This window comes from Ambystoma mexicanum, chromosome 6q (genome assembly GCF_040938575.1).
Source record: "Ambystoma mexicanum isolate Mex_15411 chromosome 6q, UKY_AmexF1_1, whole genome shotgun sequence".
NCBI classification, from domain to species: Eukaryota; Metazoa; Chordata; class Amphibia; order Caudata; family Ambystomatidae; genus Ambystoma; species Ambystoma mexicanum.
In genome coordinates, this window is record NC_090937.1 from 390,222,380 (window position 1) to 390,239,830 (window position 17,451).

At 46.0% G+C, this 17,451-nt stretch overlaps 1 protein-coding gene across 1 annotated transcript; it reads right to left on the bottom strand.

The window, feature by feature from the left end:
* Nucleotides 1-13,065: 13,065 nt before the first annotated feature.
* LOC138515226 (olfactory receptor 1f45-like) lies at nt 13,066-14,064 on the bottom strand. Its single transcript, XM_069630176.1, has one exon. It carries the CDS (start codon nt 14,062-14,064, stop codon nt 13,066-13,068), a length of 999 nt encoding a protein of 332 aa, XP_069486277.1.
* Between the last annotated feature and the right edge of the window lie 3,387 nt (nt 14,065-17,451).

A 17,451-nucleotide genomic window follows, 5' to 3' on the forward strand; every position in this document is an offset into this window, starting at 1 on the left:
CACGGTAAGGCAATTACTGACCATCACACACAACTGACTTCCATTTTATTTCCCCACACAGATAAAAGGAGCTCGAGAACACACTTGGAGTGAGACAAAGCACACAAGGAATCAGCAGTTCCAAGATGGAAGTTTAACGTGAGCCCAAAATGGCAAAACAGAAGAGGATCACAAGGAGGGAAGTGCCCTTGACCTTTTTGACGATGAACCATTACTTTCATGAAATCTCGGTACTAGAAAGCGTAAGTCCATAAAACCAAGCTAAAGAATTCTGCATTGTGTGTCAGAGGTAACCAGGGCTCTCCTGCGTCGATAATCAAGGCTGGGAGAATCACCTTTTGCTGTGGCACTGTCCTTGGCTCCTGCAACAAAGCAGCGCCAGTGAAGTCAACTCAGCCGGTGATTTTGGGAGGCCGATACCAGATCGGTCTGTGTTGAAGCCAGGACTGTAAGCAGCAACATTGTATGGTGAACGCTGAAGCGAACAGTGTATGAAGCGCATGTAATAACCAACGCAAGTAAAATTGGACAACAGATGAGTGATTGAACTTTGAAACCAAGATACGATACCCTAGACAGAGTGGTCCGGCACCACGTGCATGCTCATTCGAAAGTCTCTGTAAGGTATCCAACTGAGAGGTGGTAAAAATGAAAGAGTGACAAAGGATTGTGAATCAAAGTGGTCCTGCAACGGGTCAAGCAAAGTCCTGTGCACATTCGGAAGTCTCCGATGTTCATAGAGTAAAGAAAATTGAGGACAAAGTAAATCAAAGTTGGTCCGAGAGCGAACGAGGGAGATCAGCTGAGAGCTTTTGGTTAAGCAAGTTTGTGTTAAAATGTATCCAAGCCCGCCAGAGGGAGACTGATTGAACTTTGTGTTGAAACGGATCTGAGCCTGGCGGAAGGGGGTCTGAGGTGAATAGTGAATCACTTGAGAAATTAAGTGTGTGCGAAATCCTGAGAGGAAAATAACTTGTTGTTTGTTTGTCACATCAGGCCCTCTGAAATAAGAGACTTTGGGCCTCCTTACGAGTTTGGAGGCAGCCATGCCATTAATAAGGGCATAGCTGCCTCCAATCTCGGGTCCGGGTTACCTGAATGGGGAAATACCGGGCCATTCCGCCCTTGGAGAGCCTGGTATTTCCCCTTTCAGGGAACCCGGACCCGGACCTCCCCCATTCCCATTCGAGTCCCCATAGGACTCAATGGAAATGGGGAGGGTGCTAACAACGGGCTCGTTAGTAACGGGCCCATTGTTTGCTCCCTGGTCCCCTCCCGGGACCCGCTCTGGACGTCTGGTAAAACCCGCAAAGGAACCTCGTAATAGGGCGGAATGGGTTTAACGGCACCGGCACCTTTACCGGCACGTTAAACCCATTCTGCCTGGGTCATAATGAGGCCCCTTGAAAGGCAAAGAGACTTGGGCACGGAAGGCCCTGATGCTAATGTTTGAACTGCACCATCGTGCTAGAGAAGCAGAGACTGTTCCAAGCTTGAGTGTGCCACCTTTTCCCATGCTGAAAACGTGGGCAAGGGAGGCCAACAGCCTGAATATACTGACTTATTATTTCTTGGACACTTCTTTCTTTTACATAACACTGTTTCCCACACTATTTGTAATTAGAGGTAAGGATTGACAATAGTTATTCTTTTTTTAGTATAGGCCATTTTATTTTGACAAGACACCACTGCGTTATTATTATTTGATGGTCATAGCTTGCTCCCATCTTTAAATTTTGGATTAAATAGGCATTTTCAGACCCTTTTTGAAGTTCAATAGACCCCCTTGAACTGTGGTCACTTGTGTCTGTCTTACTGTTGATACCATGCCTTCAATACATATGCCTATGATCAATGGCCCAACTTGTGGACGCATCCTGGGGCTGGCTGCCACCTGTTTCCAGAGTGCATGTTGTGCTTTGGTTAAAATCTGTTTGCTTTACCACACCGCATCCTGTTCAGTCAGCTTTTCATGGCATGTTTAGACATTATGGCAGTCCACGCATGGCACTTTCTGGTGCTGACCCTAGACAAATTCACACACTACACGGCATTGCAGCCCATTTGGGGGATGGCAGGATCACCACAGACACCAGGCACACGCCATTGGCCTGCAGTTGTTGTTTGCCATAGGCACATGTACCATGCACAGTACACCGGCAGATATTGTGCTGCCTATCTAGAGTTGCGCGGTGCATCTCAATGCTCCCTTAAGTTACCAGCACATTGGTCCCCATTCATTCCATTCCCCATGAGCTCTGCCTTCCCTTCCTCTTGCCTGTTCCCTGCCCCCTTTTGTGTGGCAGTCCCCTTGACCTCTGTTTCTTATTTATTTCTTATGTCTGCTTGTCTCTTTTATGCCAATTGCCTCTGTGCCCTGCATTCCAGTATGACGGCTGCCTCTTTGACCAGCTGCCTTCTGCCCGTTCCTGTCTTCACTGCAATTGATGAGATGTCTGCATTCCATCGTTTTGCAGTTTTTATCATCGGCTCCCCTACGAGTGTTTACTGCAATGTCCTGATGCCAAGTTAATTAGGGGATGCCATATCGTGGCATTGAGAGTGCTTCCAAGGGGATCCTGGGTTTCAAACCTCTCAGGGATCTCTATTTGGGAGTTCTCTCACTATCATTCTGACTCCTGCCGGGTCAGCGTGTTCTGAATGACCCCTAACCAGAACGAGAGATAAGTGGTACCTGGTCCTTCACTGCATGGCACTCAGGGGGGCCAGCAGTGTATGTGTTGAGGATGGGGGAGGTGTCACTGTGTGTGGTATTTTACTTGCATTGGATTGGGGTGGGCGTATCTGGCTGCATGGATGCAGAGACACATGTTGATGGGTGGCTGTTGATTTCTTACTTGCATTTGTGGCATGCCACTCAGGGGGCCACGTGTTGAGTTTAATTGGGTGTATAGATGTGTTACCTGCTCTGACCTTGTGTATTTTTTGTGCACTGAAGCATTCTGCATGCAAAAATGTTTCCTGGTATTGTTGAGGACAGTGCTGCGAGGGCAGTCCACACAGGTGTTCTTTATGGGTGACATTTTGTACTGTACCTTCCTAGTTGTGTTCTTCTGTGTGCTGTTGTTTGTTTGTTTGTTTGTTTGTTTGTCTTATTGATTTATATGGCGCACCAAACCCAAGGGTATCTGGGCGCATTTACAAGGAATTGCAAGTATACTTTCAGCATGGGTTACAATATTGACATCATTACTTACAATAAAATACAGATATTTACAAATGAATATACTTAATATGAGGAAGATATATACATGAATTACAAGTATGGCAGGAAGTACATAAGCAAACAGCATACATTGGCAGTCAAGCCAGTTAATCGTGTCGCTCCTAAAGCTGTGAAATTTTTGGTTAGCTCTCAAGGATGGAGGTAGGGCATTCCAAGCTTGCGTTGCCATGACTCGAAAGCTACTTCCCCCTGCTTTTTGTAGTTTAAATCTCGGGACAACCAGACAGAATAAATTGACTGTCATTGTAGGTCTTGCAGTAGATTTTTGGTGATTCTCTCAGATAGATATAGAGGGGCTGCTTGGTTTAGACATGTATGCGCTAACAGTTTTCAGCATAATTTTGTCCTTAGTGGTAATCCACTTGTTCTGTCTCTTCAGACGAGAGATATGCTCTCTCTTTGGTATGCCAAGTGCTGTTCTGAGCGTGTTAATTTGCAAGATTTGGATTTTGTTAACAATATACTTGCTCGCACCCAAGTACAGTACATTACAATAATCCAACCTAGAAAGGATAAGGGCTCTAGCTATGATCGTACAACTTTCTTTGGAAAGAAAGGGCTTGCAAGCTCTGATCAATTTGCATGTGTATGTTGTGGAGGAGGCCATAGCATTCACTTGTTTACTTAGTGTAAGGGATGAATAGAGGAAAATACCTAGAGTTTTTACTTCTTTAGCTACTTCAATGTTGTTCCCATAAATATTGAAGGAAGTGCATTTAGTGCTTAGTTTGTTGAGGTTGGCAGTGGTTCCGATTATGAGACGTTCAGTTCTATCGTCATTCAAGCATAGGCCATGACTAGCCATCCATGCTTGAATGATTAAGTACATTTTATTCACTAATACCAGGTCCTTGTCGTACTCTCCAGAAAGCAGTATGAGGGTGTCATCTGCATAGTTCGTGTAGGTGACACCCAAATGGTCCAAGGCGTCAAATACAAGTAAAGAGTTTCCTCACACAAAGAAATATGCGCCACACGACTTGATTTTGTTACAAAACCTTGGTCTTGGTTTTTAATCATGTCACACAAAAGTTGAAAACCTCTGGTCGTGATAATGCCCTTTGGATTACATGTGTTTCAGCACTACATGTGCCTTTTTCAAATCAGGGCAAATTGAAGTAACTCAAGGTGATGGTCTACTTTTCTTCAAAGTCTTGTTCAAAAGGTCTTTCGGTTCAATCCCTCATGAAAAGTGTTGGCTCGGTCTCCTCGCGTCGGCCAATATTACAGTATATGGCACACGCTAATCAAGAGGCACGTGCTCGATAGGTAGTACAATGCAGTCTAAGATACTCATAAAAGAACACAGAAAGGGGCTATCATTGAGAAATAACATGTGCTTCGCATATGTTGGGTCGCACAATCTGTTCATGTATATGGAGGTTATACATGTAAACCAAACCATTGTAATTGTCGTATTTACATGACACATGGTTATTTAAGCATCAAAAGGCAAAGGGCCTTACAGCAATCGTTAGCAGCAGGAGCGGCGACTAAGTACGGTCGTAAACGTTAATGCTGAGATCTCATCCGTACTCTTATGCTGCATCCAAGGGGATGTGACTCAGTTCAGTGATATGGAGAGTGGATGAAGAGGAATGATGAGTCTCACCTTGGGCAGGACGTGGCTGCTAGTGGTGTACAGGGACAAACAGGGCCTTTTTCAGGCCTTCTTCGATGGCCGGTTCTTCCCCCTGCTGGCGGATTCAACTGGTTATTAAAGGAAGAGGTAACCAGGCAACGAGGTACACAGAGCCTCGTTCCGGCGCCGCGCCCGACATTTTAAAATCAGGCAGATGGGAACAGAGTGACGATCGCAGGCACTATTAGTAGCTAACAAGCTTTGGTGGGTATGTAGGGGGATAGATTTTTCAATACCTCACCATTTCTCAATTGGTTTATAGTGATTTTTTCAACAGTCAGAGTTTCTACATACAACATTTTTGACACAAAAGCATCGAAAAAAAAAGTTTCTAATGCATTTATTTTAAAAATACATTTTTTTAATGGGGGGGTTCCCCCAAACAATGTTTTCTTTTTAAAACAAACTTTTTTTTCTATACGAAACTAAAAGAAAACCTGCAACTTGAAAAAAATGCATTCGAAATTTTCTTTTCGAAACTTTGTATTTGAAACTTTTGTATGTAGAAACTATTTTTTCGAAACTATAACTGGATACCTCTAAATTCAGTAGCTGATGGTGCAATGATTGGAGTGCATGGGGCTGCAGGCAGCAGCGGTTACGAGTATAACGCGGGCACTTCTTTGTGATAGGGCAGGCTCCAAGGTGCAGTGGTGGGTGCTCCTGCCCTCTCCACCTCGTGGTGACGATGTTACTGAGTAATACAGGGGCAAACAGGGCCTTTTTCATGCCTTCTTTGATGGCCGGCTCTTCCGCCTGCCAGCGGATTCAACTGGTTATTAAAGGACGCGGTAACCAGGTAACGAGGTACACAGAGTCTCATTTTGACGCTGCGTCGCCGCCTGACATTTTAAAATCAGGCAGATGGGAATGGAGTGACGATTGCAGGCACTATTAGTAGCTAGTAAGCTGCGGTGGGTATGTAGGGGGATACATTTTTCAAAACCTCACCCTTTCTCAATTCAGTAGCTGATGGCACGATGACTGTAGTGCATGGGGCTGCAGGCAGCAGCAGTTCCGAGTAAAACGCGGGTACTTCCCGGTGATAGGGGAGACTCCAAGATGCAGTGGTGGGGGCTCCTGCCCCCTCCACCTCGTGGCGACAATGCTACTGTTGTGTGTCTGTGTGCACTATTGTTCGTGTTGGCCCTGTGACTGTTGTTGTGGATCGTGTTGCTTGTGTTGTGTGCTTTGGTGTGTGCAACATGGTCACTGTTGTTTACAGATGAAATGACTGTGTCCATGTTGCTTGCACTTGATTATATGGATATGGCACACATTCTCAGGGTTTTGTTATGGGCACTGTGAGAAACCTGAAGGTACTCTCACATCTGCTCCCCAGGGATCTTCTGTGCAGGTGGCCAGGGAAGGGTCAGCACTTTTGGATCCCAACCCTGGGGGTGAACAAGCGAGAGAGGATCAACTGAGTAGAAGGTCCTTGTGGATTGGGCAGAGGGTGCCTGAAGGCAAGACACGGTATCCCCCTTTCCTGATATGGATTTAACCTCCCGTCTCTTAGCCTTTATGGGCTATTGCAATCTTATCCCATCCTCCCCTATGGTTTTCTCTTCAGTACTGAGACGAAGAAGAAGTAACTAGGAGTAGTGCAGATTTCCTATTTAAAACACCACTATAGTACTGGGACAAAGAAGAGTGATCTGAAGGTATGTGGCAGTGAAGATCAGGCATGGCACATTAATAGGCTCAAGGAAGGTCAAGCAATTGAATCTACTTTGTTTCACCTGCAGCACATTAGTGATAGAAGAGCGTATAAAAGGTGGAAGTTAGAAGCATCTGTAGGATGGTGGCGGTACAGTTGCAGAAGGAAGAAAGAACCAAGGAATTGCTGTGCTGAGGAGCGAGAAGCCGAGACGCAGAGACGCCCTCGAAGATCCCAAGAATCTTGTAAGTGGGACTGTGCAGGACTGGGAGCCCCTGTGAGGGAAGGCGTACAGCAGGGGCTGCCAGGAAGCAAAGCTGGAGCCAAGCACAAAAGTGGCCAGAATATGCTGGAGGGAGCAACCAGTGAATTGACAATTTGATTTTCCTGCTCCGGGAGAAAACGCTGAACAAAGCCACAGAGACTCGGTAAGTGTTGAAAGACACTAGGAAGGCCGGAATGCTCAGAGGGACCATGGAATGCATAACGGTCAGCGCAAGTAGTTAAAACTACCTCTATTGAATACTAAATTACATGATAGGTGCTGCTTAAGCCTGCTCAAGTTAAAACTACATCAATTGAATACCGAACTGTATAAAAGGTGCTGCTTAAGTCTGCACAAGTTAAAACTACATCTATCGAATACTGAACTGAATGAAAGGTGCTGCTTCAGCATGTACAAGTTAAAACTGCATCTATTGAGTACCGGACTGCATGAAAGGTGTTGCTTTCACCTGCACAAGTGAAAAACTGCATTTGTTGAATGCCGAAATACACTTATTGAATATCGAAATGCATAAAAAGTGCCATTCAAGCTTGCACAACTTAAAGTTACATTTTGTGAAGGCTGAACAGAATAAAAGGTACTGTCCGAAAGAATGTAACACAACATTATATTTCCTGAATCTGGAGAGGCAGGAAAGCCGTGGTTTGAGTGAAACCTAGTAAATGTTACATTACTGAACAATGGCTTTCGGAAAACGTATGGTTGTGTGACCGGTGATGGGCTGTGTGGTCTGATAACTGCGCTGAGAACCAGGAAGTTTCCTAATACTGACATTATCAACATTAAGAGCCAAAGCATGTGGTTGCTGATTGTGTGGCCTGTAATGGGTGGACTGTGTGTTCTGATTACTGAGCCTAGGCCAGAAACCACTCAATATTCGAAAAAGCAACAAAGAACTGTGAGGCCTTGGTGAAGATAAGTACGGGTTAAACGGACAAAGCATTCTCTTGTGAATTTGTGAACAGAGGAAGCAATTCAACTGTTCAGTATAAATCCTGGGGACGGGAACGCTGAGAACCAAAAAACTGGAGAGTGTTTATCTTGGGGAAGGGAGCTCCAAGATCACAGTGTTGCATGAACGTGACAACATCATTTGAACTTGGGTAAGGGAAGACCAAGACTTTATTTTGATGCAAACTGAGATGCCACAAAACCTACGAAACGTAACTTCAGAAAGTGATCAAACCTCCTTGAAACGAAGTTACATCGAAACATTATTGAACTTGAACACTTATTTTTGGTTGAGAACATTTCCCCACTAGGGGTTCTAGTTGTGAAGACGAGCATCGGTTTTGACACAGACACACTTTTGATTTGGACTTTTGGACATAGACTTTCCTTAGATTTCTTTAGGCAAGGAAAATCCCACCTTAGCAAAGGGTTAGTTAGGTGTTATACCATCCTGATTATTATTAAAGTTTTGTTTAGAAATATACCTCTATCTGTGTCATCTCTTTATACCATGCCTGTCTCACAGAACGCGTGATTGTCCCCAAGTCCTCATTGAGAAGTATGTTTGCACGAGCTGATTGTGTGCAGCCTCTCCCTGTGCCCTTTGGCCAAACATGGGCAAGGGTGGTGCCTGTGGCTCAGGCCTATGGCCCTCCTGTATATTGATTGGTAAGCCATGCTGTGTGACAACATTGTGCAGGACACATGCTGCCAGTATGATTTAAATACTACCGGTGGGGCATATAGCAATACCCGACCAGAGTGGTCAAGCGAGTGGAAATGTGCCTTAAGCACCCCAAATGTGCGCTCCACTATGGCCCTAGTGGCTACACATGCTGCACTGTATCTTGGCTCAGCTGGTGCTGCCAGATTCCTGATTCGCGTGATCAGGAATCTCGATAGCAGGTAGGCAGTCCCCTGCAAATGTGTTGATGGTTGTTATTGGCATTTATTGTCATGGTCAGTTGTTCACTCTGTCATATGAGTACCAGGTGATACTCGCCTAGGACCCAGCTGTTGCCAAACATTACTGATGCCATGGCCCGGTTCACTGGTGACTGGCGGTAGATGTAGCTGTCATGTGTGCTGGTGGGAAAATTGGCCTTCACTTGCATGATGACTCCTTTTGAATCGCAGATAACCTGCACATTGATGGAATCACAATGCTTCCGGTTCCGGTAAATGTGCTCTGTCAATCGAGGTGGGCATAGCGCAACATGTGTACAATCGATGGCTCCAAGTACGCACGTGAAGTGTGCTACCGCATAGAAATCCTGGCACACTCTTCCTTTCCTGCACTGTGCTCAGCATGTATATGTTCCAACGCACACTCGCACGTGATGTTATGCAGGCCAACAACTCGTGGAGACAGCTGGATCAAGTGCCACCCACAATAGCTGTGGTGCGCTGAAAGGAGCCTGTGACTGTGAAATGGAGTACTGTCAGCACCTTTTCCAAGGTAGTGAGGGCATGGGAGCAGATGGTGGGGGATGCAAGGTCTTCTTCCCACTCCCTGACCAGTTCTAGTATGACATGGGGTGGGAACCGGTACCTTGCATAGATCTGGTCGTCTGGCATCCCAAACAGTGTGATGCGTGTTGTGAATATCCTGGGTCTCCACAGTCTCCTCATCCTTCTGTGTCCAACTACAATGGCTCCCATTATTCTTGCATTTATTGTGACTGACCGACGTTGGAATGGTGTGCATTGCGACCTTTACACGCGTTGTTTCCTTTGCATGTTGTATGCGCGTTGTTCTTTGAGTGTACTATCATGTGGCTGTGAAATCAGGAGGTCTGCACGTGACTTTTCCCGATGTGAAGTCGCACAGCAAAATCCATAAATTCGGTGGTGTTTGGGCTTGAATGGGGGTGTGGATATTCTGCGTGGCCCGTCCCTCAACACGCCCACGTTCTTCTTCATTCTGCGTTAAAAATGGGGTACATGCATGTTCCGCCCCTTATTTATTTCCTCGCGCTGGCCTATCCCACTCTTTGCGTGAATTATCGCACAGTGCACAAGACTTCACGCAAAGACGTGAAGGGCCCACGAAAAGCACGCACAAAGCCACGGAAAGGCATGAAAAGTCGGCGCCACGATTCACTGAAAGGGGTTTTGTGCACTGAATATTGCGCAAAGTCACTGCTCGGGAAGCAAATAATTCTAGAAATCAGGCCCACAGTTGGAGCTAGTTTTTTCAGGCCCAATTAAGCCCAAAGTTAACTAACCATAAAGAATAGTATTGCGAATGTGCATTCAGGCGGATACCCAACGGGGATTATTCTTTCTGCATAAAGACTGCAGCCTATTTATTCTACAATCCTTAATGCACAGTGCAACCTCTTTCAAAAATCAAGTGTGCCAGAGTATTTACAGGGAAATCAAAATGTTTGAGTTAATTTCCGCTAGAACGTAAACTGAGCGATTTCACCCCTGCAAGACAAGAAGCGTGTGTTTATCTTCACAAGCACCAAAATACTGATGTTTGGAGAAAACAAACGCGGAGAGCTCATTGTAGGCACTCAAGTCCTTGCATGCTTTTTTGCAATCCAGATGTTTTTTGTTTTTTTTCTAGCAAGAGTTAATTTCAAAATTGAGCTTATTGCTCATGTCGCTAGAGTTAGATTCTTCCATTCAGGAAGTCTTCAGATTGATCAAGTCAGGGGTTTGAGCAGGGGTGCAGCCAAACTCAACATTTTGGGAGGGCTGGATGAAAGTTTTGAAAGCTGGTACTGAATGGGACCAATAAACCCGCTGCCCTGTCAACCTCCCACAACCCACCCTTGGACGCTGTCTGGGCCTTTCGTTCTTTTCGTTTGAAATGGGCCCACGAGCAGCTGCCTCCTGTTGGCAGCCTTACGACACAAACATACTGGTAATCTGCAGCTGTTAACCACAGGGCTGCATTTTTTTGGCTCCATTAATAATTTAAGCTCTCCACTGGAGCCTTGGCCTGTTTTGAGTAAGACAAGGGGGCCCAAACATCAGAAAGAAATGGGCCCCCACCAGTGCTTACACATCTTCTTCCAGCCCTGTACCTTCTCCCCCCTCCACCACCACCTAATTCCTCTCAGCCTAGGAGGCTGAATAGTTTTGGGGCCTTTCCTTTGCACATTAGTTCTATCTATCACCCCTTTTTGGAGGCTATCTACTTGCACACTGCCATGCTAATCATTGGAGGTGTGGGCCATTTACAAGCTAAGCCCAGCAGTTACGACTTTGGCTTTATCATAAGGGGTCTGTTGATAAAGCCAGGGCAGACTTTTTGTCCTCTACACGTTTGATGCTGCTGCACGTTAATGCAAATACAATGCTCGCCAGGTGAGAAATGTCTCCGCCTCTTGCTATGGCCAGCGCCACATCAGAAAGATTCCTTCTTCCTCAAAGTGGGCGGGCTCCAAAGCTAGGGGCTGGCCCCGCCCACGGGTTTGAGAGGTAGAACAATGACTCATCCAAAGGCCCATTTATAAATGCCAGATGTGCACAAGAAACATTGATCCTTGATGTGGTAGGATGGCCTTTGTCTTCAAGTCTTCCCTGTAGGCACGCTGGTCAAGTCAATACGGTGTTGTGGAACCCTAGTTGGATACTGTCTGTAGCCAGCTCCCAGTTGCATTAGCTTAATTGGTGCTTGAAATTGGCAACACTTAAAGGACCCATAACAGATCTTGGACTTTTTTTAAGCTTTTTTTCTACTTTTAGTTCCTGCTAAAATGAGCCTTTCCTGTAGCACCATAACTTTAATGCCTGTGGACGGTTAGATTAAATTTGTATTCAAATTAATCGGTTTTTCTACTTTTAACTACTTGTATTAACAGCTTTATATATTCAATACGTTGTCTTAGTTTCCTTGGGCAGTGCTTCTTTTATCTGTCGCCACAATAACCTCTTATGGGATTATATATTGAGTTGGTTTCAGTAGAGGAGGGGTCTGCAAGCTTTGGTACTCTAGATGTTTTGGACAACAACTCCCATCACCCCTAGACAGCATAGTCATAATGAAGGATCATGGGAGACATAGCCCAAAACATCATTAGAGCCACAGGTTGCAGATCCCTGCCGTTGAGAGTCTATGGCTCATCGATGTTTGTGGTTAGCTGGGTTTTGGTGCTGTGGAAGCTCGGTAGTAAGTACCTGGTGTCTTTTTTTCTTATAGCACTACCAGGCCGGTGGCTTGCTCACAACCTCAAAGAGAGAAATTCTTAAGGAGCTATACATCACTAACTATTTTGCTGTCTGTTCCTTCAATGACTACAGACTGCTGTGGATAATTGGGCAGACACTGAGTTTAAGTGGTGAATGTCGCAGTCACTTTAGGACAGTAAACCAAGAGGGCAAGGAGTTACACTGGCCTCAAAGTTGGAAAATGTGTTTCTTTGTATCCTGTTATTGACTTATTTATCCTCCCTTGCCCTAATGGTCTAAAGTTCCATCATGAAAAGGTGTCAATGATACACCCTCATAAAGTTTACCTGCTTCAAGGTCTGCTGCAAGGCAAAGCAAGGTAAATGCGTTCGAGTCGTTTGCATGCTGGCAGTGCAAATATTTGTAAGTACTGTCTGCACTAAAGCATTGAAAAGGTTAAGGAAAGGTTTACAAGTAGTTTTTCTACCATTTATTATTTATTCATTGCCATACTGTATTTTTTCGTATATGTGGACATTCCTTTGGGTGGTGGCAATCATGAGCAATCATGAGCAGACTCCAACTACACAAAGAAAATAGAACATGCGTATAAATTAACACTTTTTTAGCAACTCTGCTTTGGTATACCCCTCCCAAAAAAGTAAAACTTCCCAATCTGCAAGACCAACTCGCCCCACCTACCCGCACCAATTGGCCAGTCCAAGATTCAAGCTTACCAGAGCGGGCGACTTGACTTTCCCTGTCATTGCCTCAAAGAGCTGGAACGCTCTACTTCCAGCACTGAGAGAGCTCAGCAATCCTACGGAACCTTCCGGAAACAACTTAAGACACTCCTATTTTCCTGGGCCCTTCAACTGGGCCCTTCAACTACTGATAGGTGTAGAGAATTGCGAGACTCCCAGTCTCACGAGATCGCGCAAAACCCAGGAAGTGCGGGTACACGAGAGCGCGACAATAGGCCACCCGATTCTTTGTTTTATGACTGTCTTTTTTCCTGGACCTTGACTAATCTGTAACGAGCGCCTTGATACCTGCGGGTCTAGTGCGCTTTATAAATGCATGAATAAATAAATAAATAAAATACATTTTAGTGGACACAGCTGAAACATTTTCATGAAGAAAAACAACCCATGTTATTTGTTCCTGGAAACCACTCTGTTGTTCAAGGCCTTAGTCAAAGCCATTTTGAACTCATTGTTTCGAATACTATAGACGAATGGGTTGAGCATGGAGCACCCGATAGTGAACAGCACGCTGACAATGCGGTCCTCTGCGACATAATCAGACGTGGGCGGGCGAATGAATGTGTAGAGCATTGGGACATAGGTTATGGTTACAACCAAAAGGTGTGAGGTGCATGTGGAGAATGCTTTCACTCCCCCCTCCCTCAAAGGCATCCTCCAGATGGTGATGAGGATGAGGATGTAGCAGGTGGTGATACAGATTAAGGGGGTAAAAAAGTACACTGCCAAGCCCATTGGAAGAATAATCTGCTCATTTAGGGATGTGTCTGAGCAGGACAAAAGGAAGAGTTTAATAATGTCACAGAAGTAATGATCTATCCTGGTGATTCTGCAGAAGGACAATCGCGCTGTCAAAAGTGTGTTTGTCAAAGAGGCCATAGAAATAATGACCCAGCATCCAGCCAACAAGCTGACACAGACTCTCTTACTCATCAGCATGGCATAGTGCAGTGGCATACTGATGGCCAGGTACCGATCCACGGCCATGATGGCCAACACAAAGTCTTTCATGATGCCCAAGGAGGTGAAAAAGTACAGCTGTGTAAAGCACCCTATGAAAGAGATGGTTTTCCGTTTTGAAAAAACATTGACTAGTAGTTTAGGAATGGTGACCGTTGGCAGACATATATCAATAAAAGACAAGATTCTTAGAAAAAAGTACATGGGCGTTTGGAGCCGAGCATCTACCTGGATGATAAAAATGATAGTCCCATTGGCCACCAGAGTAATCAAGTACATTGTTAAAAAGCACACAAATAGGATGATCCTGTGTTCAGGAGGCTCTGAAAATCCCAGGAGGATGAAATCGGGCATTCCACTGTGATTTGCCATTTCAATCATCTCAGCAAACTGGACCTTGAAAGAAAACAGAGGTTTAGAATTGGACATGTAATCAAGCAGTCACATATTTGCCACCACTATATTTAAGTATAGGTGATGATTGGTAATCCCCTTTGTTGCAGCCTAAATCAAAGAATAGAGGAATGAAGGTGCAACCACAAGACACAGACTTTTACAATAGTTGTTCAGAGAAGATTCAAGGACTTAGCCAGACGTAGTATGTAGAAGTAGAGACATTTTCCCTACCAACAAAGCAGAAAAAAAGCTGTAGGTGAGCCTGGTCAGACACATGCAGGGGGCTACCGCGTGTCAAGACGTAGGAAGACAGTAAGAAGATATGGTAAGAGTCATATAGGAATTGATCACCAACGAAGTGAGTGTCATGAAGCACACCAGGGTTAATCAAAATCCAAACTGCAGGTGTGCCCTTAACTTCAAGTTATTGTATTAAAGGTTTTTGCAAGGAGCGATTGAATTTGGGAAGGGGGAGGGGAAACTCACTCAAAAACTCACAACTGAAACTTAATGCTTTCTCAGTGATGGGCTGTGCATTCCCACCTGTGATTCCCCCGGATAGTCCTGATCTTCTCCCTCTCCTCTGGTTTTGTAGGCTTAAAAGGTCACTAGTTTCCCAGAATCCCAAGCTTGTGGACAGAACGGAGGTTCCTTTCTGCCAAATCCATTGGAAAAAGTTAACAGTCTTTTGTGGAAGGGCCTATCCCTGGGAGGTATCTTTTTTGAATAAAAAGTAGCAGAACTGTCTCTGTAAAATGGTAACACGCCTATCTACAAATAACACGTCTTTCTTAAGTCCTTCCAGCTCTGTTCCTGGTGTCACTCAAGCTTTCTGGTTTGTCTGCTCTGCTGGTGAATGCATGGTACAGTGATCGCTCTGAAGGGTGCAGCAGATATTATTTGCTGAATACTTGTGCACCAACTCTGGGTTGTGACGGTCTGGTTGTAGAAGTTAATGGGGTTACTCATAGACTGGCACCTGTGTGCTAATGTTCTACAACTGTAATGCTAGGTTTTGGACATATACTTGTTACCACAGACTCATTTTATGAGCCATGGCCAGAAAGGAGGTTGGATTGAAGGTATTGTTGGCTAATGTCCAGGCTCCTGACAACCCCCTTGTCTCTGGGTTCTTGGTCTTTGGACTCTCCAACTTGTCCGACCTGCCTTCTCACAGCTTAGATGCAGGATTGTGCAAAAGAGAACCCCCAGTACCCCCCTTCTTGTGGCCTCACTCTCCATTGACTTGACAAGTACCCTGTGGATTTTCCACCACATGCTCGTACCTCCTCCCACCGTCCTTGCATACGCCATAGGTGTACAGTGTATGTGTCCCTCTCTATTCATACCTCTTACACTCTTCCAGTCTCCTTCTCATTACTTGTAAGCCCCCTTTGTTCCTTTGTTCAAATCCTATACCCCAGATAGTTTCCTATCCACAAAGCCATCTGCTCCTTCTTTCACCACCTTTTCCTTAAATCTTCCATCCTCCAACATATCAGCACTTCCTTTTGCCACCTCCTCCTAAGATCTCCCACCCTCCTTAAATGACTTTGCTCCCCCTTTTACCACCTCCTCTTGTTATCATCTACACTCATAAAGCTCATATTCTCCTCCTTTCACTTCTTCCTACTCAGATTGTCCACCCTTCTGGAGCTACCCTACTCCTCCTTTTACCATCTCCTACTCAGATCTATTGGCCTTCCAAACCCTCTACTCATCCTTTCACCAGCACCCTCCTCTGATCCTGAACCATCTCCTCCTTCCAGTCACTGCCTTCTGCAAACTCCCACACAAAATCTCCGGGGCTGGTTTTGTATGAAGGGGATTCTTTTATTTGTGCTGGGCTTGTTCTTAAATTCTGCACATGAGTAGGATTATTACTTTCATTGCAAGATTGCTTGGGCTCAAATGGTTTAATTGTATCAGCTTTCTAATCCCTGAGTGCTGGCCTCTTGTGCATCACAATTCAAACCAACACTAGTCCACCACCTTGAATTCTAAATGTTCCCCAAACGTGTGTACGAATGTAAGCTCCACATTGTCTAAAAGAAGCTGACAGGGGGCCTCTTCAACCGCCGGCTCATGGAATTTTCCCAGCATCCCAGAGACCCAGCACCACTTTGCCTTTGTTTGTTACACATTGATTGAATGCAAATTGTCTTCTACACGTAGGACCTTCTTCCGAGGACCTAGAGTTCTTTCCATCTAAACAGAGCATTGAGCAATGCTTGTTACAGTATCTCTTAAGGATCTAGTTGAAGGCTTGGTCCCACCCCAAACTACACCTCACTGATGATGCTCAACAGAGCCGAAATATGGCAAGAGGGCGCTAGAGAGCCCAACCAAGATGGCAGCTCCTCTGTGAGCTCCCAGCAGGGCTCCTGAAAAATCCTGATTTAAACCGAGCCCAAGGCACTTAATACGACGCAAACCGATTGAATTAGCTACTTGAACCATCCCTGTCACCGAGGAGCTTCTTTGCAGGCAAGGAAGAGCTTGCATCCGCGAGTTCGGGGTAATGGCGCAATAGCAGGAACCCAGCCTCGGCCCCATCGTGTCAGCGGATGCCAACGTGCAGACCACCGCCTGGAAGAGCTCTCATAATACTCTAATTGTGGGAGAGGCAGGGGAGAGCAGAAGAAACGGCGAACAGCACCGGAGGGCACACCAACGGTAGGGCTGCCTCAACGAACCCTGATCAGAGCACAGACACTGCGTAAGATGATACGCGGCTGAAGTCCTCTTTCCATGGTAGTGGCAACAAGGACACAAAACGGAGCCAGAACCATTGAGGCAGACGGGAGCCCCCAGTGCGCCATCCGCAGGTCCTGAATGCCCAGGTGAGGAGCCCAGACGAGCCGGCAGTGGGCAAACAACACCCTCTGGCAAGGAAAGAGAGGAGAGCCCACCCCGGGCCGGACCGCCTTGGGGTCACAGCGCAACACAGTGGTACTGGTGGCGGGGAGGCAAGCAGGCCGTTGAGCCCCCCAGAACAGGACAATGTGTTGGAGCCAAGCCGTAGTGTGAATCCGGGGGCAGACAGACGCAAGTCCCTCCTGCCCGAACACAGCGAGAAAAGAGCCGTCCAGTGCATCCAGACCGTAAACCTCTCCCACCCTCTCCATAATTGGTGGAGATAAGAGTGGTACCCCACAAGGGGGAAGGGGCACAGCGGAAACCCAATCTGTGACTGACGGGCCGGCCTGGACCCGGGGAACACATCCTCAACGGAGATGGCGCCTGACGTCCGCGACTGGAGTGTATGTTCCCACAATCACCAAGTAAGAAAGGTACGACACTCCTCAGACCACACGGGTCCCCAACCACATGCCCAGTCTGGACTGGAATAAGATAAGGCAACAGCTGGGGCCATCGACCCCCCTAACACTGTCTAGACACAACAACCCTAGCAGTCCC

Excerpts from the sequence above, each read along its gene's own strand:
- LOC138515226 (XM_069630176.1), bottom strand. The coding sequence starts at position 14,064 with ATGTCCAATTCTAAACCTCTGTTTTCTTTCAAGGTCCAGTTTGCTGAG.